Source organism: Rhipicephalus microplus, chromosome 3 (assembly GCF_043290135.1).
Source record: "Rhipicephalus microplus isolate Deutch F79 chromosome 3, USDA_Rmic, whole genome shotgun sequence".
NCBI lineage: Eukaryota > Metazoa > Arthropoda > Arachnida > Ixodida > Ixodidae > Rhipicephalus > Rhipicephalus microplus.
In genome coordinates, this window is record NC_134702.1 from 103,033,251 (window position 1) to 103,058,053 (window position 24,803).

At 46.6% G+C, this 24,803-nt stretch overlaps 1 protein-coding gene across 1 annotated transcript in view; it reads right to left on the minus strand.

Moving 5' to 3' along the window:
* Positions 1-1,779: 1,779 nt before the first annotated feature.
* LOC142803271 (uncharacterized) overlaps positions 1,780-24,803 on the minus strand; it is a 39,614-nt gene continuing 16,590 nt past the window's right edge. The window contains exons 3-4 of the mRNA XM_075888398.1: positions 17,857-17,934; positions 1,780-1,929 (exon numbers count right to left, since the gene is read on the minus strand). Coding sequence (XP_075744513.1) covers positions 1,825-1,929; positions 17,857-17,934 — 183 coding nt within the window. The 3' untranslated portion in view covers positions 1,780-1,824. The remainder of the gene's footprint in view (positions 1,930-17,856; positions 17,935-24,803) is intronic.

Sequence of the window (24,803 nt, forward strand, 5' to 3'; positions counted from 1 at the left end):
AGAAATGTTGTTGGGTTACCAGCTCCGCACCCGATTAGACATGTTTTCCTCCCAGGAGCCTAGCAACAGGGGATGTCCACTCTGCTGACAGCACCGAGTGCAACTTCGCACCGGGAGATCCTGTGTACCTTCGCATTTACGGCCGTGGTGACAAGTGGACACCTGAGAAGGTCCGGTCAACCTCTGGTGCACGCATCGTGTCTGTCGACACGGATAACGGGCTTGTTCACCGGCACATGGACCAGCTCAGGCGGAGAAGCATCGAAGAACCGTCGAGTCCAGAGGCTCTCACTAGTCCCCAGATAAGCCTGGACCCTCCAATACAAGACTGCGAAGCTCCAACGGCTACTGGCCCCGGTCTTCCGGGCCACCCGCCCCCAGAGCTAAGACGTTCCACACGTATCAAGAAGCCAGTGGAGCGTTATGAATTCTAAGGAAGAAGGAATGCCACGAACTGTTCGCCACCGCTAAACAAGCGCTGCCAGTCTACGCGGCGCGCGCCTTCTATCTTATCTCCCTCTTCCCTTTCCCTTACCTTTCGTTCTTATAAAAATCCAAGCTAGACAATAAACGCTCGCTTTTTGCCCTGGCCACTCTGTTCGTGCATTTCGGGGCGCGGCCCAGCCGCGGAGGCCGGCTACAACAAAATGAAAATCGAATAAGTTTTTTTTCACCAACAGATGCTCACCCGGTTGCACGAAATTGCTCTTTTTTATTTGCGGACCCCAAAAAGCAATTTAGGTCACTCAACTTTCTTCCTTCGTCCGCATTTTGCCGCAAACCACAATAAAATAACATATATGAAAAAGTGCAGCCCAAATAAATAAGCGAGTTTTCAAGGAAGCATCCAAGACTTTTGCTGGTGACAACGGTATTTTTTCGCGTTTACTGAGTATCGCTTTATTTTGCAGTAAGAGACACTGGGTTAAAGTTCATTGATGAAGATGTCGGCCACCAATATATGCTAAACAACACCGCGGCACTGCAGGAACCCATCAGCTCATTAGCTGAAGACTTGTAGACATTACAGAAAATAGGCAGCTGGTCCCAACTAAAATTTTTATCTAAAGTGTAATTAATTACATTGGGCAAATACAGTTATAGAAAAATAACTCAAACGTTAATGAAATGTAATTGATTACGTTTGCGTCACATTCTTTAGAACTTTTACTTTTGCGCAACAATAACCAACGTTTACTCAAGCTGCCGTGAACTACAGTGATATGCATGTAGGAGACAAGGCTGGGAGGCATATTGTGCCTTTTCCGATAGAGTGTCTTACGTCCCTTACTTTGCTCAAAGATTTTTTTCTTATTTAGTAATCAATGACTATTTCACGTTTGCTCGTTGAGACGAGAATCGCTATATGTAACACTATCAATGCATGATACAAGGAAGGGTGGCACTATTGCGTAGGAATGCCTTGCGCATAAGCTTTCATTTGGGGGAGTGCTCTAGTGCTAGTGTCGATGTCGTTTTTTGAAGGTTGGCGATTCGCTGTTACTGGCGTCTGCAAAGCATGTAAGATAAGCCCAAATAAAACATGAAGATATCGGCTCTGTAAAGATCTCCTTCTGACAAATTGGTAAATCTTACAGAGTGGTCAGATATCTTACGGGACAAGACATGTTTTAAAAGTTTGGTTAAAACATGAATAAAGAATAATTATGGCCGGGAATGATATACAAGACAACGTAACTGATCACAAGATTACAAGTATTGAATTATTTGTACCACAATACGTTCCAGTCTCATTTCTTGCGAATGAGTACACTTAGCTGTATTGCTAATGAAAAGGCTCAATATATTTTTAATGTTTTGAGTTCAGCTCGTAGAGCACTCAGACATATACTTGTACACACATTCTCCGTTCCTGCATACTCCAACTAGACAACGATACGGTTTACTTGTGTCACCAAAAGCCACCATCTGGAAAAGACACAATACAATATTTGCACGTCATTGCTTGAACCAACTGCTACTGATTACTTTGCCTGTGACATAGTCAAATGCAGAAGGCACTGAAATAATCAAGTCTAAGGCAACGCTATTTTCGAAATGCAGTATGGTTACAGCAGCAACAAAATTCAATAAAAAGATGAGCAAGTGACTGGATTTGTTCGAGGGAGATAGCGGCTACAGGCAAATCAGCCGCAATCCGTGGCCATTTGCTGATACCATGTCACGTAAATGGGTTAGTTTTCAGTGTCACAATCGATCAGGCTGTTCTCCGGCTGCTTTTTACACTGTCAGTTTTGCCAGTGGTATATCGACGACGTCCGCCACAACTCTTCACCCACCTTGACTTAGATATTTCAGTGTTTACAGTTGTATAGAAGCCTGTTTGAGCATCCTAGCACTGATAAGAAGAAGGTGTGGTGATGTGAGCAAATTCATGTTTTCTGCTTTTTTTGTGCAGAGGGAGTGGATAGAATCTTTTGTTCACTGCGAAGTACCATAAGAAGTTCAAAAACTTCTGGAATGGCATGTACTTTCCCCAGTGGATCGGGTGCTGCTATTCAATAAAACGGTTCTCTGGTTACCTGTTATACATTGTTATATTCTGAATACAATAGCTTTCTATTGACAGCTTATTTAGGAGAGAACTCGTGTGCAAAGCTAAAAAAACACAGCAGGTCTGAAAAGAACAGGAAGTCAGTAGTCCTAGCGGTCTACTCATTCGAATGCCGTTTTTCTCTTCCCGCATGCGCTCGGTCGAAGCTTGTGTACATGTAAGGCCTGTTGGTTTTTTTCCGCCATCGTTATCCATGCCAATGGCGCCTTTAACACTTCACCCTAGGCTCCAGAAACTCTCAAGTTCAAGTGATGACCTCTAGATGGCGAAAAATCAACCGCGGCGCGTTCCGGCTTTGAACACCCACAGTGGATCTACTAATCTCTGCGTTATGCGTCACATGGGCGCCGCCATTCACGCTATTGCACTTTCATGTAGCGGCGCCCTCGTCGTTGACAAATGTAAACTTTAAAATGACAGAAAACTACACCTTTGCACACCACTACATACAAAAAAGACAATTCGCTTTTATACCAAGTAGCTTTGCTTAAACATGTGCTCCGTGATTATTCTTTTGATTATACTTGTTGCTCCAGCTGACTCGTAGTCATCAGCAGCCTATCGACATCATTATCATCATTTCAAAATATACAGTGGCCAACAGTAGCGATGGCATGTAACGGCTCCAGGTGCATTTGTATGGGCCTAGCGCTGTTTCGGTTTGCTGTAAATATTTCGACACGCTCTCTATTGTTCTGTTTATTTTGACTCGTTCAAACCACTTCAGTTTTTTAAAGATGGTTGCTTACTGGGTAGTAGGTTTATTTCAAAATATGTAGTTGTTTTGCTAATGACTGCGTAGGCGTCACATGGCAGCAGCGCAATTTGATTTTCAATTTTTTAACGTGTCATAAACTGTCACCGAAAAAACGTGCGTCACTTGCGATGTGGCTTCACGTCGGAGCGAGTCGCTTACTTAAAAGTGAATTTCTAAACTTTATCGCCAGGTAACATAAACCAGGTCGTTGAGGTGAAAGAAGGCGAATACATCACTGTCGCCTCGCATGTGTCTTCGTAGCTGGCGCATATATTAGTGCTAAAAACCTACGAGGTAATAGCTTACCGCAAGTGCACTTGAGAAGCATCACATAATATAGGTGTGGTTTCGCTATAGTGTGACAAAGAAAGCGCCTCATAAATCAGAAATACTTTTTTTTCTGCCACAGCCTCTTGGCTTACCTCACAAGGAAGCAGCTGTTTAAAATGAACAAGGTTCCTGGTACATCACATGCCTTGTGAAGAAACAGCCCCGAGTAAAACATCTGTTATCAGGTCATTACATATACGTATAATATGCTGCTGTTTGCTAGTTAGCGGAGTTTATTTGCCAACTTCTGAAAATTTAATGTATTTTAAAGTGAGTTTATTGAAGGAATTGAGCAAGTGGGTGGTAGCTCGAAAGGAACGCAGGCGGACCCAGATAGCAGTGCTCGATCACCGATCTCGTGCCTTTTTCTTGTGTTGATGATAGTCGAGCCGATGGTATCAACGTCTTTCTTTTTCACTATTTTTATCCCCAGCAAAAAACTTGGACCGTTCTGGCAATCTAACATGTTGGGACAAGCGGGTCGAAATAGGGCTTGAGATAGATTACGTGAACAATATCACGTCCACGCTGACGACAGTCACTTGGTGGCGTGAGGGGTTCAGTGGCGTAGTTCACAGGTGAGGTACACTTGACAACGCGGTAGGGATCAGGATAATTAGAGAGTAGCTTGGGTGATACACCAGCGGCGCAGGGCGGTACATGCAGCCATACAAGTGCTCCAGGAACGAACGTTGGTGCAGAACGATGGTCGTCGTCATGGGTCTCCTTCTGGCGCTGTTGGACGGCTGTACTAAGCCGCTTGGCTAGCTTGCGGCACTCTTCTGCATATAGAGCGGCTTCCAAGACAGGCATGCACTCGGAGGAATTTGGCGAGTATGGCAGTAAAGTGTCGATGGTGTGTGATGGTTGGCGACCGTACAGGAGAAAAAATGTGGAAAAGCCGGTAGTCACTTGCGTAGCGGTGTTATACGCGTATGTCACAAATGGGAGAACAAAGTCCCAGTTTGTTTGATTAGAAGCGACATGCGTAGCGAGCATGTCCCCCAGAGTACGAGTAAACCGCTCAGTCAAGCCGTTCGTCTGTGGGTGGTAGGCTGTACTCTTCCGGTGTACAATATGGCACTGTTGAAGAAGTGCTTGGATTACATCGGAGCGGAAAACATGCCCTCGGTCGCTGAGGAGTTCGCGAGGAGCACCATGACGAAGGACAAAACGATTGAATATGAAAGTTGCAACGTCTTGTGGTGCAGCTGTGGGTAGAGCAGCAGTTTCAGCGTACCATGTAAGATGATCCACAGTTACGATAGCCCATCAGTTGCCTGCCGTTGTCAATAGCAGTGGTCCGTAGAGGACAATTTGATGCGGTCATTCGACATGGTTGAATGGGTGGTCTGGGCATGGAAGCGGCTGCAATGAACCTGTTGGAGGATGTGGCAGGTTTTTTCGCCACTGACTTTCGTGGCAGCCGTGAATGAAATGGCATACAAAGGTAAACATTCCACGCCAGCAATACCTTTTTCGTAGCAGAGTGCGGGTCAGAATGAAACGACGTGCAGATAGTAGAATGCAGCGTTCGGGGAATGACTAGTAGCCATTTCCTACCATCTGCTAAATAGTTGCGCCAGTACAAAAGGCCATACCGAATACTGAAGTGCGGAACCTGGCGGTGCAGAGATAGAGTCGTTAGAAGTGTCAATGCTTCGGATAAAGCGTCAAGAGGCGAAGTGATCCATGGGTTATTGCGCTGCGCAGAAGTGATGGTGTCCTCGTCAAGAGCTGACAACGTGTTGTGGAGGAAACAGATGCAATGTCCGGGGATAGTGGAGATCGCAACAGTGCATCAGCATCGTTATGCTTTTGGCCAGAACAATACACAACGCGGATGTCATATTCTTGCAGCTGAAGAGCCCAACGGGCAAGACGACCCGATGAATTCTTGAGTGAAGACAACCAGCATAATGCGTTGTGTTCCGTAACAATATGTAGAGTACGGCCATAAAGGTATGGGCGGAACTTTACAAGCGCCCGAACGATCGTTAGGCATTCCTTTTCGGGGACGCTGTAGTTCGATTCAGCCTTGGTGAGAGTTCTGCTGGCGTAGGCGACGAAATACTCGGCGAATCTAGGCTTGCGTTGCGCGAGAACCGCACCGAGGCCGACATCACTGGCGTCGGTGTGGACCTCAGTTGCCGCCATAGGATCGTAGTGACGCAGTATTGGTGGTGAAGTGAGGAGACGACGAAGGGTACAGAAGGCTTGGTCACGCTCAGAAGACCATGACGAAATATCAGTGGTGCTGCCTAGAAGTTCGGTCAAAGGCGCAATGATAGTGGGAAAGTTTCGCACAAACCGGCGAAAGTAGGAGCATAAACCCACGAAGCTCCGTAACTGCTTCACAGTCATTGGTTTGGGGAAGTCAGTGACAGCACGTAATTTAGCCGGGTCTGGAAGTATACCATCCTTTGATACGACGTGCCCGACAATCGTAAGTTGCCGAGCAGTGAAGTGTCACTTCTTGAGATTGAGTTGGAGCAAAGCATTCTTCAGGTACGTGAGGACGTGTTTTAGGTGCTCGAGATGTGTTTCAAAGTCTTGCGCAAAGACGACATTTGTGTCGAGATAGCAGAGACATATTTTCCACTTCAAACCCCGAAGAAACAAGTCCATCATGCGCTCAAAGGTGGCAGGCATGGTGCAGAGGCTGAAGGGCATGCCATTAAACTCATATGGACCGTCAGGTGTCACGAAGATTGTTTTCGGTTGATCAGCATCTGCAAGGGGGACCTGCCAGTATCCTGAGCCCAAATCTAATTATGAAAAAACTCGGCACTTTGTGAAGTATCAAGGGCATCGTCAATCCTGGGTAAAGGATACACGTCTTTTCAAGTAATCTTATTTAGACGCCGGTAATCCACGCAGAAGCAAACGGAACCATCCTTTTTTTAGCGAGCACTACAGGTGAGGCCATGGACTTTGTGAAGGTTGAATGACGGCGCGTTGCAGCATATCGCCCACCTTTTCGGAACTAACTTGGCCTTCTGCCGCAGCAACACGGTATGGTCGTTGCCTTAGTGGCGCATGGGGCCGGTATTGATGTAATGTAGAGTGATAGAAGTGCGACAAAGTAAAGGTTGAACAACATCGAAAGATTCGCGGTACTGGTACAGCAGTTGGAGGAGTTCAGATCGTTCAGAAGGTGACAGTCCATCTGCGATCGCCGAATCAAACACTTTGGAAGCCTGTAGATCAGAATAGTTAAGAGCAGTGACGGCGGCAAGGTCACTTTGGGATGATCCTTGCGGCACGGTAAAAAGCTTTCGGCTATCAATGGGCTGTACGCATCCAAAAGATTCGCCTTTAAAGAGTTTGATGGTATGCGGAAAGGGGTTGGTAAGTCAGAGAGCACTGGCTTCATTACCAATTGAGAGGGCTGAATAAGGAAGCAGAAGTGGTTTCCGACTTAGAAAGAGGCTTGATGGCTCAAAAAATGCTACTTCATCATGCATGCCGTCGGAGACGACAGGAATCAAAACAGCTGTTCTCAGTGGAATGTCATTGTCCTCTTTGACAACTAGCTTGTGCGCGGCTCGATTCGTGTGGTCGTAGGGCTGGTCGAACAACTGAAGCTGTTCGAGTTCGGAACGGGCACAATCTATAACGGCGTGATTACGCGATAAGAAATCCCAGCCAAGTATGATGTGATGAGACTAGGAGGAAAGCACGATAAATTCAACAATGTAGTGGTCCTTTGCCATTGTGAGTCGGGCACTGCAGGCGGCTATAGGTCAAACAGGTTCTCCATTTGCTGCACGTAAGGACCTCATATCAAGTGGTGTGGTCACCTTTCGGACTTGCGGCAAAGATTGGCGTCTATAACAGACACAGTGGCACCGGTATCTACAAGAGCGTATGCATGGGCGCTATTAACAAAAACTTCGACGATATTTGACGACAAAGTGCGAGGACGAACGTTTCGATGGCGCACTTCTCGCTTCCTGAACTGCGACGTCTAGGTTCCCCTATTTCGAGGGGCTGGTTGTGGACGCATGGGTGACAAGGAGCGACGATCGGGTGAAGGTGAGCGACGAGACGCAGTTGCCGGATAGTCACGGGAAGACGTTATTTACTGATGATCCCATCTTTCACAACAAACAGGGGGTCGGTCCATGTAGTTGCTCTGTGATCGGGCGTCTGTGTAGCCGGGCCGGCGACGACGGTAGTATCGGAAGATAGGGCCAGGGCCGCCGCATGCAAAACAGATCGGCCGGTTATAACGCGTTCGCCAGGCATTTGCAGCGAGGGGTGCCGCCCACATGGCATACGGCTGAGTCGAGGCTGTTGTAGCGAGGGGAAGAGCCCATGCGATAGAAGATTGAGTAGGTGCGGTGACGTGCTGCAGTTCATTGAAAGGCAAGGACTGGTGTGACTGCTGCCTCTTTACTGCGTCAGCATAAGTAAGAGGCGAGTCGACAATTGCTGCTGAAAGAGCACAGGCATAGCCTCGGCAGTCTGGTCCTGAAATACATATTGGAGCATGGGAGCTAACGGGGTCGGTGGTCGCTCTTGCTGCTGCTGCGGAAGCTCTTGGTGCTGACAAAATGGCAGGAGGGAAAGATGACGTGCGACCTCCTCACGCACAGTCTTTTGTTTGTGCTAGAAGGTGGGAGTGGTCAGGCACGATGTCCAGTGCAGCTAGTGGTCAGTTAGGCTGAAATGGACGACGTGTGAGAGCTCGTTGCCGTCGCAATTCGTCATAGCTCTGACACAGAGTTACCACTTCAGACACCGTGCCAGGAGACTTCGCAAGGAGCATTTGAAATATTTCGTCATCGAAACCTTTCATAATGTGCTGGATCTTGACACTTTCGCTCATTGCAGCATCGACGCGCCTGCAGAGATCGAGTATGTCTTCGATATAGGCGGCAAACGTTTTGCCTGGGTCTTGTGCCCGTGTACGCAGGCGTTGTTCGGCGCGCAACTTCCGCACGGCAGGGCAACCGAAAACCGAGGATATTGCCTGCTTGAAAGCGGCCCAGTTTTCAAACTCGGATTAGTGGTATGAGTACCAGAGCTTCGTCACATTAGCCAAGTAAAAGTTGACGATGCTCAACTTAGCAACGTCATCCCACCTGTTTGTTCCAGTGAATTTTTCGTAGGGCGACAGCCAGTCCTCGATGTCCTGGTCTACAGCGCCCGAAATGTTCGGGGGGTCTCACTGGTGAGCCGGGCTGGGGCAAGTAGTGGCCGCGAGAGGTGCTGTCTGTCGGGCATCGTCAACTTGCATTGTCGACGACAGGGTGCGGGATCAAAGTTCCAGGGTGTAGGTGATGTAGTTACCCAGCACGATCCACCAAATGTACCGGGGGTTTATTGAACGAACTGAGCAAGCGGGTGGTAGCTCGAAAGGAACGCAGGCGGACCCAGATGAAGGTGCTCAATCGCCAATCTAGAGCCTTTTTCTTGTGTTGATGATAGTGGAACCGATGGTAACAATGTCTTTTTTATTCACTATGCATTGATTATGCTTATCATTACCTGTTGATAAGTTTTCAGACTGCTATACAACGACAGGATGACTAAGGCCAATTGTCCGCTCTGCAAGCACATTGAAACAGCTGAAAGTCCACTACAACAGGTTAGCTTAAACATCACACATGCAATGCTGTATTTGTGATGGTTTTACCATGCATATCGTGAAGGGTGCTTTAGATTGGTAACAAGCATTGGCTATCTACCGTGGTATGGAATCCACACTTCAATAACGTTGGAACTGGAACACTGCCTTTGTATACATTAGTTAGATTATGTGGCACTGCTGATCTAAGCAACACAGGTGTGATACCAACCGTATTGGCCATATTCTGATGGGTTGAAATGCAAAGGTGATCGTGTGCTTAAAGGTTTGTTCGATTCGTTTGCACCACAAGATTCATTCTACGAGGTGCTCTACTTCGCCATTCGTTTCAGTGGCGCAGCAATAGCAGCCTCTGAGCCATGCCATTCGTTTCGAAAACTGCAGGAGAAGTAGAGCACTAAAAGTAGTTCACAATTTTCCTTTACCTCTTTCACTGACAGAGGCCGGTTTCGTGCAGCCGCACGCACAGCTTAACAGATAACATAGCATTTGACGTAGGTGCCGTACCGTCCTCTACGATCTCGGCGTGTTTTGCCAAGACATTCGCACCTCAATAAATTAAGCGAACAGAATTAAAACTTCCACCTTGTGAGCACCTTTTCATTCGCTTGTGATTTCCACGGCTCAGCTCGTGCTGCACAAGTTCCTAAGTATTCGTGCAGTGCCGTAAACAAGTTCACATTGGTGCAGGTGAACGAAAGTGCCCCTAGAAGATGGGAACTTGAAATATGATAAATTTGTTATTACGAGGTGTTCGAGCAAATGTTTCGAAAAGCAGTCTTGTCTCCTGCGAGCTTACATGCCATTTGTTTTAACCCCTCGAAGCCACAATCAATGTAAATTTGCCCACAACTCCTTCACTCATATTCATATTCTGTTTGGCATGTCAATTGTTAGAAAATAATAAATGCATTACAAAATGAACACCCCCACAGTGAGGGGCAATGACAGGCTTTCGAACATCAAGTTGTGCCTTGTATGACAGTTTACAATCTATACTCAGAACTGATTTGTCTTAACTGTGTTTAGCTTATAAAAGATGACAAAAAGATGTTCCAGAGCTCACAAGGTTGCACTCAATTGTATTAGCCTCGCAAATATGTTGAAATGGCTCCTTAAAGAACAACTCAAACGATTTTTCGAGGTATGTGGATCTCAATGAAATTCACTGGGCACGTTCACTTGCTCGTTTGCGCCATTCATGCCAAAATGAAGCCTTCAGAGTTTCGCAGATTTTTTTTTTTCAAATTAATTTCAGAGCTTGCCTCGAAACGCTCACCTTGCTTGCAAGAATGAATGGCAACATTGTGTGCGTGACGTTGAGTCTTTTCTGGCGGAAGTGATGAACTGATGTGCCACTGCAGCGTCTGCTTGTCTGCTATGCATTTTGTGGGTTTGGCAGATATTTCTTGGTTGAGCGGGCCATTTCCTTTTCCGTGTGGGTGGGCGTGTGATTGGTGCCAATTGGTGTTACGTTGTGAGCCACACACAGTTCGCCATATATTCGCCATAACAGCGTAAGCATTTTAGCCAATTGCCACGGACGGCGCGGACAGGTAGTGCCATCTGGCGGGCATTATGTGTAATCAGGCAGGTTTCGGCAGCGTAAGGCAAACCTTTACGTCACACGTAAAAGCTCCCTTGGTTGGGTTTTCGTTTCGGTATTGCGGGTTTTCGGTAATTAATAATTATTTGCAATATCTTTGAGCATTGATCAGTTATTGGGCGCGTGAGAAGAGCGTCTAAGAAACATAAAAGTACCACTGTTCTGACATGGTCGAAAATTGCCCAAGTTGGCCTTTAAATATTAAATCATAAAGGTTATGAGCACTTGCAGCACGGCTTCCTCAAACACGTAAATGCTGTCGTGATGGGCGAAATTGTGTTCATTGGATATGGTACTGTTTTTTTTCGTATAGCGGAGAAACAGCCAAGATTTGTTTGAGCACATCTGCTTCTGTTTAAGATAACTTGTCATAGCTACAGTGTCTACCACTACGAAGTAGAATTCTGTGCACTACTGTCATGAAAAAATTTAGGAAATCGCAGAAGTAGTTGAAACGTACATGATCATGACTTATCTACAACCACGCTGCAAGATAGTACGCATTTCAAGTAGAAACATCTAGAAGTAGAAAGAAGGAAACAACTATAGCTTTCAATCACAAGTATACTGAAAAAGTGAACACAATAATAGGTGTGTAATAAGTGCGACCTTCATTATTCCAAAATTTCGACAGATTCACATCATGTGTCACCAAGGGGCTTCAGGGGTGCTTGCTTGCAAAAGAGTGCTCCAATGCTGTCGACATGTCAACGCAACAAAGTGATTGTGCTTAGATTGATTGATTGCTATGTAGGGTTTAACGTCCCAAAACCACCATATTATTATGAGAGGCGCCGTAGTGGAGGGCTCCGGAAATTTCCACCACATGGGGTTTTTAACGTGCACCCAAATCTGCGCGCACGGGCCTGCAACATTTCCGCCTCCATCGGAAATGTAGCTGCCTCAGCGAGTGCTCAGAGCTGAGCAGTTGCTTAGTGTCCTGTATGAGCACCAACAAATATGTACAATAAATTAAATTTACAATGCATGCCTAAAGCTTAATTTTTTTGGAATTGGGCCTTTCAAGTTTGTAAGCACGAGCCTCATAACTGTTCGCTGCATACTAAGCATACCGGTAATTACTTGCGACGAGGAATTCTAGATGTAGTAACTGTTTAACTTGACTCAAACGGTAAACGTAAAAAGCCGGAAAGATTTTTTTGTGCCCATCACCTAAGTACATATTACCTATAATATGAGCTCACGGCTGAGAATTAAAACCTCGTGCCTACCCTGTCAACATGACGCGATATTCCGCAATTTCAAAGCGTTTGATGTAAAACGTTTGATGTAAAATTGTAAAACGTTTGCATTGCAGAGAGAGGAAGATTCAGAACTGCACGCATCCATGATTGCTTACCAAACAAATTTAGCAAAACTACATTGCTCTCACTGCATGGGCAATATGTTGACAATTGCAAATTTAATTTCCCTTTTTACGTCAAATATGGTAGGCCCGTGTGCTCAGATCTGGGTGCACGTTAAAGAACCCCAAAAGGTGAACATTTCTGGAGCCTTCCACTATGGACTCTATCATATTTGTATGGTTGTTTGGGCCGTTAAACCCCACATATCAATCAATCACTCCGATTCTACGTCATGCCTTCACTTCACTTCTACATCAAGACTACTTGGCAAGCGTCTCATCTAATGGTCCTTGTCCTAAAGCCACGCTATCAAACTCGAACGCCGCAACACAATGAGAGCGACGTTCATTCAGCGACATCGATGTTCAGTAATATGCATATGCTTGTTAACTTTCAAGAGTCTTTACACGTGGGTTAAAAGCTTTTAATATGTACGAGTGACTTGTTTTGTTCGGACCTGACTGTACACATCGGTTGTACTGGCTTGGACACTCGCAATAAACGATGCAAACCTTACTTGTCGGACGTTGTTTTTCCCAGTCAATGCCAGTTGGGTCACCTGGTGATAATTAGATACGCGAACCGCGATTTAGAAACGAGAAAAAAACTAGCCCTATATCTACATGTTTAACTGCAAGTGCCGTCGAAAGACGACAGTCTTGCGTTTCTAGAGAGTGAAAAAAAAACGTTAATTTGATTTTCTGCGCCAGAAAACTGGTGAATTGTATTCTAGAAGCAGTGCGTTAAAGTGCCTCGATCTGTGCAGCGAAGACGAAAGAGCGCGTCGAGGCACGTGAGACATGAGCGCTATCTGGCGGAAAGGCGCGCGCGCCTGTCTCGGAGGTGATAGGGTGTAGGCGATATTTTGTAGAACGCCAAGAGACGGGCAGATGCCACCACCGTGTCGTCTCAGGAAAGAGTTGTTGGAAACACTTGCCTTTTTAAATGCGAAGCAAATCTTAGTTAACTTTGACGACTTTTAGCATATCTATCTATCTATCTATCTATCTATCTATCTATCTATCTATCTATCCGCTTACGTTTGGGTTCTCTCGTAGTCACACTTTTGATTGATATGTGTGGTTTAACGTCCCAAAACCAGCATAAGATTACGAGAGACGCCGTAGTGGGGGGCTCCGGAAATTTTGACCACGGAAATTTCGACCGCAATTTAGCATGGAAGGGTAAGATGGTCCCGTCGCAAACACTTCACCGCCAGACAGTGGCACTTGCCCACTGGTGGGTATGTGCCGCTGGTATGCGGGTATTGGTCACATTTTATTGATACTTAGTATCTACCCAGAAACGACGAGAACAGAAATGGGCAATTTTAACTTGCGAGCATTAAGAAATACCCGACATCAATAGCCTTAACCCAATAAATCGCAACGAATAAATGGCAGGGTCCAAGCTGGAATCGAACATTATCATTCTGTGTTGCCATGAAGCATTTTACAACAGATGTACGCCAGCTCTCGTAACTACTTTTCAAATAGACGCTAATCATCATGAAACGTCAAAAGTGGTTGCAGCGCTTCCTACCCAATTTTATAAACGTTACATATGCACAGCTTTGATACATCCGTCACGTCGGGTTAACTTCAATCGTGGTTAGTTGCCCAGCGCTAAAGTTGATTTATGTAGCAGTTTCCAGGGCCAGCATCCTCGCGTGCATCAGTGCTTGATATCATCTTATAGTGTGGAGGGACTATGCTATCGTCTTTAAAAACAAGACACCACAAAGAGCGAGCAGCGCAAACCAGCCGTGAACCACCCAGATGCAGCTTAAAAAAATGCATCTGTTTATAGATGATGATAGCACTAGCAGCGCCACCTCACTTCGCGGTATTGCAGCTCAGTACGCCAATGCTACTTATTTACGTGTTATTTTGATACAGAAGTCCAAAGGTACAGTTTCCGTTCTCTGAAGTGGTAGGTGTCCTCTGTTTACCCACCTTGCGTTGAGTAATCGCAGTTTTCTGTCACAATATTCCCCCTTTCAAGGCAGATAGCGCGGCCGTGTACGAAGAGGTCACGTGCTTTTGTGAACGGGCTCAAACGGTTAAGTAGAAGCAGATTTGGCAGTTGGTGTGGCTATTCTTCCCGTCTGTCATAACACGGTTTCATGCAGCCAATGTGCACGTGCTCCGTCGGGCTCCGTCTTAGACAATACGCGTGTCCTGATGGTGCGACTTCATAAACCAAGCCACTGAGTCACTGGACTACTTGATGGGGGTCAAAATATCCGAAATTGCTTTTCAGAGAAGCTGCGGGGTCTTACTGAGGTCCATGTCTATACTTTCTTTCCAAGGCCGTACTGCGTTTCACGTAGTTCGTGGTTGTAGTGGTCTGCGTTGGTTTGCTGTTGGTGATATATTCAGTGCCCTGCTAACTGGCAAGCTTCGTCGGCTGTGTGGAGAAAGTCGTCCAGATTGAGGGGAATGGCAGACATTTTCGTCGATCAGTAACATGGCGTTAATTGTTGTGATAACTGCATGAATATAAACTAGCTGAAACGTGGTAAGCTTGGCATGGCACTGTGTTGCAGGTGAAAGTGACATAGGTCCAATTTCCGTCTGGCTTATTATGCTCAACATAAACGTACATAGATATATCTCGTATAGTTCTGTTCATCTGCTCGGTCAGACAACTGCTTTTAGAATTATACGTAGTGGTGTTGCTACAAAGAAGACGAGTCACGTTCAGCAGACAATACATAAGTTCCCCCGCGAAGGCAATTCTGCAATCAGTGATGGCAGTAGCTTGAGCGCCATTTCGGAGAACTAATTACGCTAAAAAAAAAACTAAGCAACTTCAGTCGCCATCGCACGATGCAAGCAGTCTGTTTCAGCGTATCTGGTAAGATAATCAGTCACGAGAACTACCCATTTCTTACTGAGTGAAGAGGTCACGAAAGGTTTAATGATGTCAATACCAACCTGTTGGAATGACGCTTTCGGCAGATCTATAGGTTGTAAAAGGCCTGTTGGTTTACTGCTTGGTGTTTTTCTTCTCTGGCACTCGTTTCATTTCTTAACATATTGCTGTACTGAAGCTAATAGCTTAAGTTTATAATAATGCAGACTGATTCTAGCGAATGATCTACTCACGCCCAAATGCCCTGATGTGGGCTCATCATTGCAGGCTTGTAATATTTGTTGCCGCATAGTTAAGGGCAAGACAAGCAAGAACTTTTCCCGATTTGAATTGAAGTTTTTCTTGTAGACAACATTTCTGCGATAGCGTAATAACATTTCTACATTTATTTCTTTCAGGGTTTTAATAAGCGGGAGGATTGTGTCGTCGGCACGTTGACATTCGGCTATTCGGGTAGTCTCAACAATGCGAATAGCCCACGCCAGCCTAAAGCTGAAATGGCACGATAACTTATGCCAGCTGGACTCTATTCTAAGTGTACAGCCCGTGTAGTGAGCACTTCGCTACTGTGTTGTATGAAAGTGAAGTGTGCCCTTCACAGGTTTGCAGTAGTCATGCTACGATTTTTGAAACGGCCAATGCTACGCAAACAGGCGTTCGTTACGTAGTGACATTGTCCAGATTAAGGAAAGCAGCATTTCAGGCCCGTTCGTAAGTCATAAACTCAGAATGATTCGCAATGAAAGAAAAAAAAAAGACACGGTCGACAAGGAGAACACAGCCAGCGGGAAAGTTGGAGGAGGTGTGCCTTTCTCAGCACCCTCTCTATTTTTACATTGCCAACAACATGCTCCTTATCCAGCTACTCACCACCCTATCTTCTAGCCCTTTCCTTTTCTCGCTCATCGCCTAGACTTTGCGTGATCTTTGCGGTTATGGGGCCGAGAAACATTATGTAGTGCCTCACGATGGAAATCTTGTAAAGTAATTTTTGTGTTTAGTTGTGTACATATCTGTGGGGTGGCGTCTTGCATTCTTCATGTTCACAATGTGGGGGGCACGCTGGCTTTTTAAAAGATATGGTATTTTGGATATTTTGTGTTACCGCATCGCCGTTCGTGGCGCTATGCGGGTCACCAACGGGGCCACCAAAGCGCCACTGCGACGCTACTACATGCGCTGACTTTAGGAGCACTGTGCGGTGGCATAAGCATTGCTCCGAGCCACAAAAAAGCACGCAGAAACAAATCTAACTAAGCTGTCATTTCATTATTTCATCATGTGCCTTCACGTTATGCCATGACGTCATGTCATAGTATGCAATCGCGTCACAAACTTGAACTATCTGTGACTCTATGTCGACATCATATGGTTAGGTCATGTGCGAATGATTATTTCTGCATTAGTGGTGCTGATGCCGATGTTATAGATCGCGCTGACGGTACATTTTTTTATATAATTCGGCTTCTATGGCGTTTGCCATAAAACGTTGCACCATGATAACTGGGAGTTCTGCTCGTCTATTATTTCAATATAGTGGAGCCGTCAAAATAAAGGTGTTTCGGTTGCGCACTTGCTTTGCGTATCCTATACGATAGCAGTACGCGAAATGGAAATCCTGGCCTTGTTCTCTCCGGATTCGGGCCTGCCCGGAGCCTTCGCTACCAGATCACACCATGGAGTTCTGGCGAGCACTCGTCTTGTTCTGGAACCTGGCCGCGCCACCGATTGGTGACCAGCTCCACGACAGCCACAAGGGTCAAGCCATTCAAGCGGCCCCCGATTTGTTGCCTCTATGATATCCGTTATTAAAATGAAGGCAGCTATGCTTGCCCTCTGCTATAGTGCCCCATCCCTGTCCACCGCTGCGCCCTCGGCGTGAACCAAGTGGAATGAACGCTCTTTAATTCATTCGTTCTGCAGCAGTTATCGTGCGCTGTTCCTGCGGCTCTAACACAAAAGCTCTCTGTCGGAAATACGACTCAAACGGAACCTGATTCACCTATAACGTTGTACTCAAAGGAGAAACGCAAATGTCCTTCAAATAATTTTAGTCGGGTATGCCATACATCAATATCATAAGTTCATTTGTTTAGAGTTTCGAACTACGTTAGTATTGCCAACTTGGCCCAACTTTTCTATAGTAAGGAACCACAAAGCACAATACAGCATCTAATTCACCAGTAGTGCTTTGTGCTCTTACTTCTTGCGTGCTCTTTTTTCATGCGGCTTAGGTTTACTAATACATCTGCAAAAAGGGCGTTCATTTTCAAACTTTAACGAGACACCTATGAGTACGTCGGGAACCATAAAGCTTGAGCTATTTACACTTCTAGATGATTACTTTACATTTGAAACATTAGGTAATATTATTTAAACACGATTACCTCCTTTGTAATTATTTATTTGATATCTTGCAATGGTGTCTAGTGATTTTGCGATATTGTCTGTTTCGTTTCTATCTCTTTATAAGCAGCACTCTTGCCCCTTATCGCTCAGTAGACATACTATCTTGTACGCTTCAATATAATCCGGTTGCTAAATGATCATTGTAAGGCAATATTTTGGGAGCTTGAAGAACTACCCCATGAAAAGTTTCTCCTCAGTTAGACGCACTTCCAAAGCAGTGTTGTGTGTTGACATCTTACTTTGGTTGCATTCAAAAATTCACCATTTGTGGCATATATACTTCAGGACTAAAAATTTGTCGCTAGAAATGGAAGGCATAGAAATTAATTGATGACTTACCAAGCAGTTTTCTCCTTCTTTATGAAATCCTCCAAGTGCATCTTTACAGCCTTTAGCAGGCGGTGAAGTTCTCGTGCTCTACAAATAGAAAGATGTAACCTGAGTATGCTTCGAAACATTTCTTTCTATTGTTTCGAAGCATTTGCTTGCATACAGCACACATTTTCAGCGTTTCTAACTATATATATAGGGAGGCATGGTGGTTGACTGGCCGTAGCGTTGCATATAGTCCAGTAGAGCCTCCGTGAGCGGTCACAACGTGGTTTATTTCGACGTTTCGGCCTAGAGTCTGGCCTTCATCAGGATTAAAGATACAGTTTGTTGGTGCTGAGCTTTATACAATCTCAAATCGGAGGGCAAGGAAAGAGGAAAAAAAGATATTAAAGAAAAAAAGGAAAAAAGAAAAAAAGAAAAAGGAAAGAAAGAGAAGAAAAAGAGAAGAAGATAAAAATAATATACGGTGGACGCCCCTCGGGTGCCCCCCTTCCACTCTTCCTCCACTTCGCCCCTCATCTCTCTCCCCCCTCTCCCCTTCACCTTTCTGACACCGCAGCCTTAGCCTAGTGGTAGAGTGTCCGCTTCGGCTGCGGTAGGTCGTGGGCTCAAATCCACGTGCCGCCGGATACCCACCGGTATTACAAATGGGCACAGGCGTCCCCCGGCCCGACACTCGGCTTCTTTCAGGGGAGATACGTCTGGGAAAGGCAGCCTGCGCCATTCAAATCCCGTCGAAACATGTGAGCACGATGAGTTGAGGTAAAACTCGCTCGGTAAATCAAGAAAAATGTGCCGCGCCAAGTCGCCGCTTTTTCGGAAAACCAGGAGACCGGTGTTTACACCGCGTACAAGTTCACAACGGTTCACCTTTCTGATGTCAGCGGTCTGTGTATGTTTCCGTTCACCAATGCATTCCTCCCGATCAGACGACCCCTCCTGGCACTGGCGGTTCGGTGTGGGGCAAAAAAGAGCTTTTTAGGAAGTTCTAAGCCTTTAACTACTCGGGGTCCCATAAACAATTTGTCGTAGAAGGAGGGGTGCCACGTATTGTGGCAGAGGCTGGTAAGCGGGCATTTTAGGAAGTCCTAAGCCTTTCACTACTCCGTGCCCTGTCAATATTTCGTCGTAAAAAGAGGGTTGCGGTAGGCTGTGCAAGCGGGTTCAATGCGAATTCCTTGCCCGCTTCTAGATTACGCGTGTAGTGGGGGCCTCCCGCCTGTGCACAGGGTTGCTGTTGGGCATGTCATGCATGGCACAATTGATTGGGTAGTAAAATAAAACAGAAAACAGACGACAGCTGCACTAAGGAAGAGTAGTTACACTTGGAATTGTTTTGGGTTGTCCAGTGCCCTTCGCAACTGCAGTGCCGTGAACTCAGTTACTATTTTCATTGTTGCCGTTATTGTTTTCTAATGCTTTAATTGCTGCAAGTGTACCAGGGTTCTCATTTATTCCTCTATCGAGGGTGTTAAATCGGTGGATAAGGTATGACTCTCGTTGTTCACGTTCTCAATTTGATATAAATCCCGTCTCTAAGAGTGTTACTGATAGTTTGTCGAATGCATGGTCGGGAAGATTGAGATGTTTTGATAGAGGTAGACTTGGGGCTGATTTCGCATGGGCTCTGTGATTGTTGAAGCGAATCCTAAATGGTGTTTCTGTTTGTCCGATGTACTGCATACCACACACGTTGCATTCGAGTAGGTATACCACATTAGAGGAATCGCATGTTAGGTTTCCTCGTATGTTAATCAAAAACTTGGATTGTGTGCTGGTTGCTTTGTGTGTTTCTCGCATCGCCTTACATACAAGAAATCGTGGCTTTAAACAAGGTCGGCATGAATTATTGGGGGGTGATGTATTAATTTGAGAGTGGATAAGTGTGTCTTTGAGGTTACGTGGTCGTCGGTAAACGACGCCTTGGGCGGATGGGAATGCGCGTTTCAGACGTTCACTTTGTTCCAGAATGTTGTAATGTCGTTTAAGGATTTTGTTTACATTGGCGAAGTTTGTGCCTTAAGTCAAGCAGAGGTTTGTTCGTTGTGGGTCTTCTCGTGGTGGTCGTTTCATGAGTAAGTCTTCACGCTTTAGTTTTCTCGCTTTTTGAACAGCGTCATTATTTACATGTGGGGGGTATTTTTGTTTCTCGAGCATAAGTTTTAGCCTCTGTGAGCTCGTGTCAAAGTCAGCGTCTCTAGAGCAGATTCGCTTAAACCGGTGAGCCTGGCTGTATGGAATACTGTTTTTACAATGGCGTGAGTGATCACTTTGGTAATGGAGGTATTGTTGTGGATCCGTTGGTTTGCGATATAGGGTTGTAGAGAGGTTCTCTTCTTCTATCGTTATGGTAACATCAAGAAAATTTATGGTAACTTGCGAGTATGTGTGTGTGAAGTGTATGTTGGGATGTACAGCATTGTAAGTGTCGATAAAGCTGAAAAGTTCGTCCTCGCGGTGGGTCCAAATAAGAAAGATGTCGTCTATGTATCTTCTGGATAACATTGGTTTCAAGGAACTTTGTGCGAGAAATTCAGATTGTAGCTTTCCCATAAATATGTTGCATAATTAGGTGCCATTTTGGTGCCCATAGCGATCCCGCTGATTTGAGATTGTATAAAGTTGAGCACCAACAAACTGTATCTTTAATCCTGATGAAGGCCAGACTCTAGGCCGAAACGTCGAAATAAACCACGTTGTGACCACTGACGGAGGATCTACTGAACTATATATATATATATATATATATATATATATATATATATATATATATATATATATATATATATATATATATATATATATATATATATATATATATATATATATTGTGGGAATTTAGTATACGCATCCTCTTCACCGGTACATTATCACCATTATCATGTGTGGCTCATGCATCCCCATCGTTGTCGCGTAGCATCATCATCTTGGCTCATTCATCGTAGCTGTCGGCTGCCGGTTCCTCGGGCCTAATAAAAGGTAATCCAAACCAAGACTTCATACGTGGTGGAGAGTGCTGTTAGATCCCTCGTCATCGTCACGACCACTCTACCCCCTGGAGCTACGTTCAGGTCGCCGCTTGGGCCAGGTGTCCGGAAATATGTCGCACCAAGATGAGGCCGGTGCTGCAGCCGTTCCCACTCCGCCACCGCGTGCCGCGCCTTCTCACGTCATCAACAGCCTCCAGCGTGAGCCCCATCCCTTCGCTGGTATGCGCGGGGAAGATGTGGAAGAATGGCTGGACGATTTCGAACGTGTCGGCGCTGCTAACCGGTGGGATAACGCCTACAAACTCGCTCACGTGTCATTCTACCTCACGGGTGTCGCGAAGACGTGGTTCCTCAACCACTTCATCGACATCCCCGACTGGTCAGCCTTCAAAGATCAGCTTCATCATGTCTTTGGCACACCGGCTGTTCGTTCGGCTCTCGCAAAGAAAGCTCTCGTGACTCGGAAACAACACATCGGGGAGTCGTACACATCCTACATCGAGGATGTTCTTTCACTTTGCCGCCGGGTTGACACACCAATGACAGAATCAGACAAGGTGCGCCAGCTTCTTAAGGGGATTGCACCCGTCGCATTCAATGCCCTAGCGATCCAGAATCCGGCTACCGTTGCTGACGTTGCGACAACCTGTCAGCGCCTCGAAGAACTTGAGTCTATGCGCCTGCAATCAGACAGTGACGCGGCCCGTATTATGACTGACCCAAACCTGCGGGACACGATAAGGGCGATTATACGTGAAGAATTGGAATCAATGGGATTCACACTACCTTCAGTGTGTCCCGTTCAGTCCTCTTCAACGTCATTGCGGGATGTCATCAGGGAAGAGCTCCCGTCTATGACCCACATGGCCAACCTGCAGCCCATTGTCTCTCGTACTCTACCATCGTTCCCGCACACCGCCGCCGCACCACCAGGCACCGTCAGCTCGACGTCCCCGCAACGAACGTACGCGTCGGTTGCTGCCGCACCTCCCACAAGCTTTCCCACGAGCTTTTCATCACCACCGCGTGAGCCGTCACCTGTCCCTCTGACTTCTCTCTCTCCTGGTGCAGTTAGCGCAAGCTACTACCCTCATCATCGATCGACTCGGCCTACGTGCTAATATTGCGGCTATCGTGGTCACATTGCACGCTTTTGCCGCAAGCGCCAGCAAGACGAGCGCCGAGGGTACGACATACGCGAACGGGACTATACCGCAGGAGCCTCGTACCAGGGTCGCCGTTATTCGTCACCGCTGCGTCGATCTCCATCTCCGCCAGCATCGGGTGAACTGCGCAGTAGTCGCCGGTCAACCCGACGCCGTTCACCGTCGCCTTACCATCGCTCTTCTTCCCCTCTTCAGCCCGCTTCCCTTACTTCTGATCGGCGTCCGGAAAACTAAGCGATGCAGTTTTTGGAGGACAAACTGCATTCCAACACAAGACTCCAATTCCTCCAGCGCGCCCCTACAATATGATTGCGGTCACAGTTGAGGGAGTGGACGTTGATGCTTTGGTGCACACTGGGGCTGCGTTTTCTGTTATTCGTGCTGATTTGTGTGCCCGTCTTCGAAAAGTCACGACGCCTTATGATGGACCGACACTGGTTACAGCCCAGGGAACAATGATTCGCCCTTCCGCTCTTTGTACTGCCCGTGTACTAATCGACGAAATTCTTCATCATATAGAATTTGCTGTGCTATCCCCGTGCTCCCATGAACTCATTTTAGGCTGGGACTTTCTTTCCTCTGCTTCTGCGGCTATTTGCTGTGCACAACGTGTCGTCCATCTTACTGACACGGACCACTTGCTCAACGACGAAACCTACGGGCCACTTCGACTCATCGCTGCAGTAGACATCGAGTTACCACCAAACGAACATCAATTAGTGACAGTTTTGTCCAACGACGTCGACTCTGGTGACATTTTGGTCACTCCGTCACCGTATTGCCTTAATAAAGGCATGGTTCTGGCATCAGGTGTGGCTCTCTTCAACAATGGATCAACTGTCCTCGCTGCTACCAACACCACACAAGATAAAATTTTACTACCACGGGGCACTACTGTCGCCTGCGTTGCCGATCTGCAGCCTGTTTGCGTTGTGCCCCTTACCCCTGTCTCCTCTAAAGGCCATCCTGCAGATCATACTGCTTCCTCGGCCTTTACAGCAGCCATCAACAAAGACTTGAATGACTCACAGAAGCAGCAGCTGCTTGATTTGTTGGAAAAGCATGCAAACTCCTTTGACGTTCATTCATCCACCCTGGGCCAGACATCTGCTACAGCACATCGTATTCAGACCGACGGAACATCCATTGTGCACCGCCGTCCGTACCGCGTCTCTCTAGCTGAACGAAAAATCATTGAAGAAAACGTAGACGATATGCTCCAACGGGAGATAATCCGACCCTCAACCAGTCCTTGGTCGTCGCCCATCGTTCTGGTACGTAAAAAAGACGGTTCCGTACGATTTTGTGTCGATTACCGAGCACTCAATAAGATCACTAGAAAGGACGTATACCCCATGCCACGCATCGACGACGCCCTAGATTCCTTACAGGGTGCTGAATACTTTTCGAGCCTCGACTTGCGTTCAGGCTATTGGCAAATCCCCATGCACGAAGATGATAAAGAAAAAACTGCGTTTGCAACCCCGGACGGCCTATACGAATTCAATGTTATGCCGTTCGGTCTATGCAATGCCACCGCAACTTTTGAGTGCATGATTGACACCGTGCTGCGTGGCCTGAAATGGAAGACTTGCCTATGTTACCTCGATGACATTGTTGTCTTTTCATCGACGTTTTCTCAACATCTGCAACGCTTGGACGAGGTTTTGACTTGTCTTGCGGGCGCTGGTCTTCAAATTAACACCAAAAAGTGCCATTTCGCCAGCAGATCTATCAAGGTACTCGGTCATATTGTGAGCAAGGACGGAATTCGCCCAGACCCTGATAAAACTGCTGCAGTGCTCCGCTTCCCTCGCCCTGACAAACTAAAAGATTTACGAAGTTTTCTTGGTCTCGCCTCTTACTTTCGGCGATTCATACAAAACTTTGCCTCCATAGCCGCACCACTTCATAAGCTACTTGCTTCCGGTATGTCCTTTCAGAGGTCTCAGGAATGTGAATCAGCTTTCGACAGGTTGAAGAGTGCCCTCACGACCGACCCTGTACTTGCTCATTTTCACGATGATGCACCGACCTTCCTGCACACAGACGCTAGCGGCCGCGGTTTAGGAGCCGTGCTCCTGCAACGCGACAACTCTTCGCGAGAGCGAGTCGTTGCATACGCCAGCCGCGTCCTCTCCGCAGCCGAGAGGAACTACACGATCACTGAGCAGGAGTGCCTCGCCATCGTTTGGTCAGTACAGAAATTTCGTCCATACCTGCATGGCCGCCATTTCACCACTGTGAGCGACCACCATGCTTTATGTTGGGTTTCGACACTCAAGAACTTGTCGGGACGCCTCGGACGCTGGATTCTACGCCTCCAAGAATAAGATTTTGAGATCGTGTACAAGTGTGGCAGGAAGCATAGTGACGCCGATGCTCTTTCTCGCTGCCCACTACCAGCGACTCCACTCGGGGTTTCCGCCGTCAATTTGCACAACACGCCCTCGGAGTCCACGTCTACGGTGGTTTCCTCTCTCGCCTCTATGGACCAGCTGCCTTCGGACGACCCGCACGATTTTCCTTCTCGACAGTTGGCTGACCCATACTGTCGACGTATTATAGACCACCTCAGTGGCAGTTCCCGTCCACCTAATGCAAGGCTCCGTCGCCAACTCTCGCAATTTAAGCTGGACAACTCGGTGCTGTACCGCAAAATTTACCATCCTGACGGTCAGTGCTGGGTTCCCGTTCTACCCCGATCGCTTCGGTCCGAAGTCCTCAGGGCACTTCATGACCATCCGACTGCTGGTCACCTTGGTTACCATAAAACCTACGATCGCATTCGAAGTCG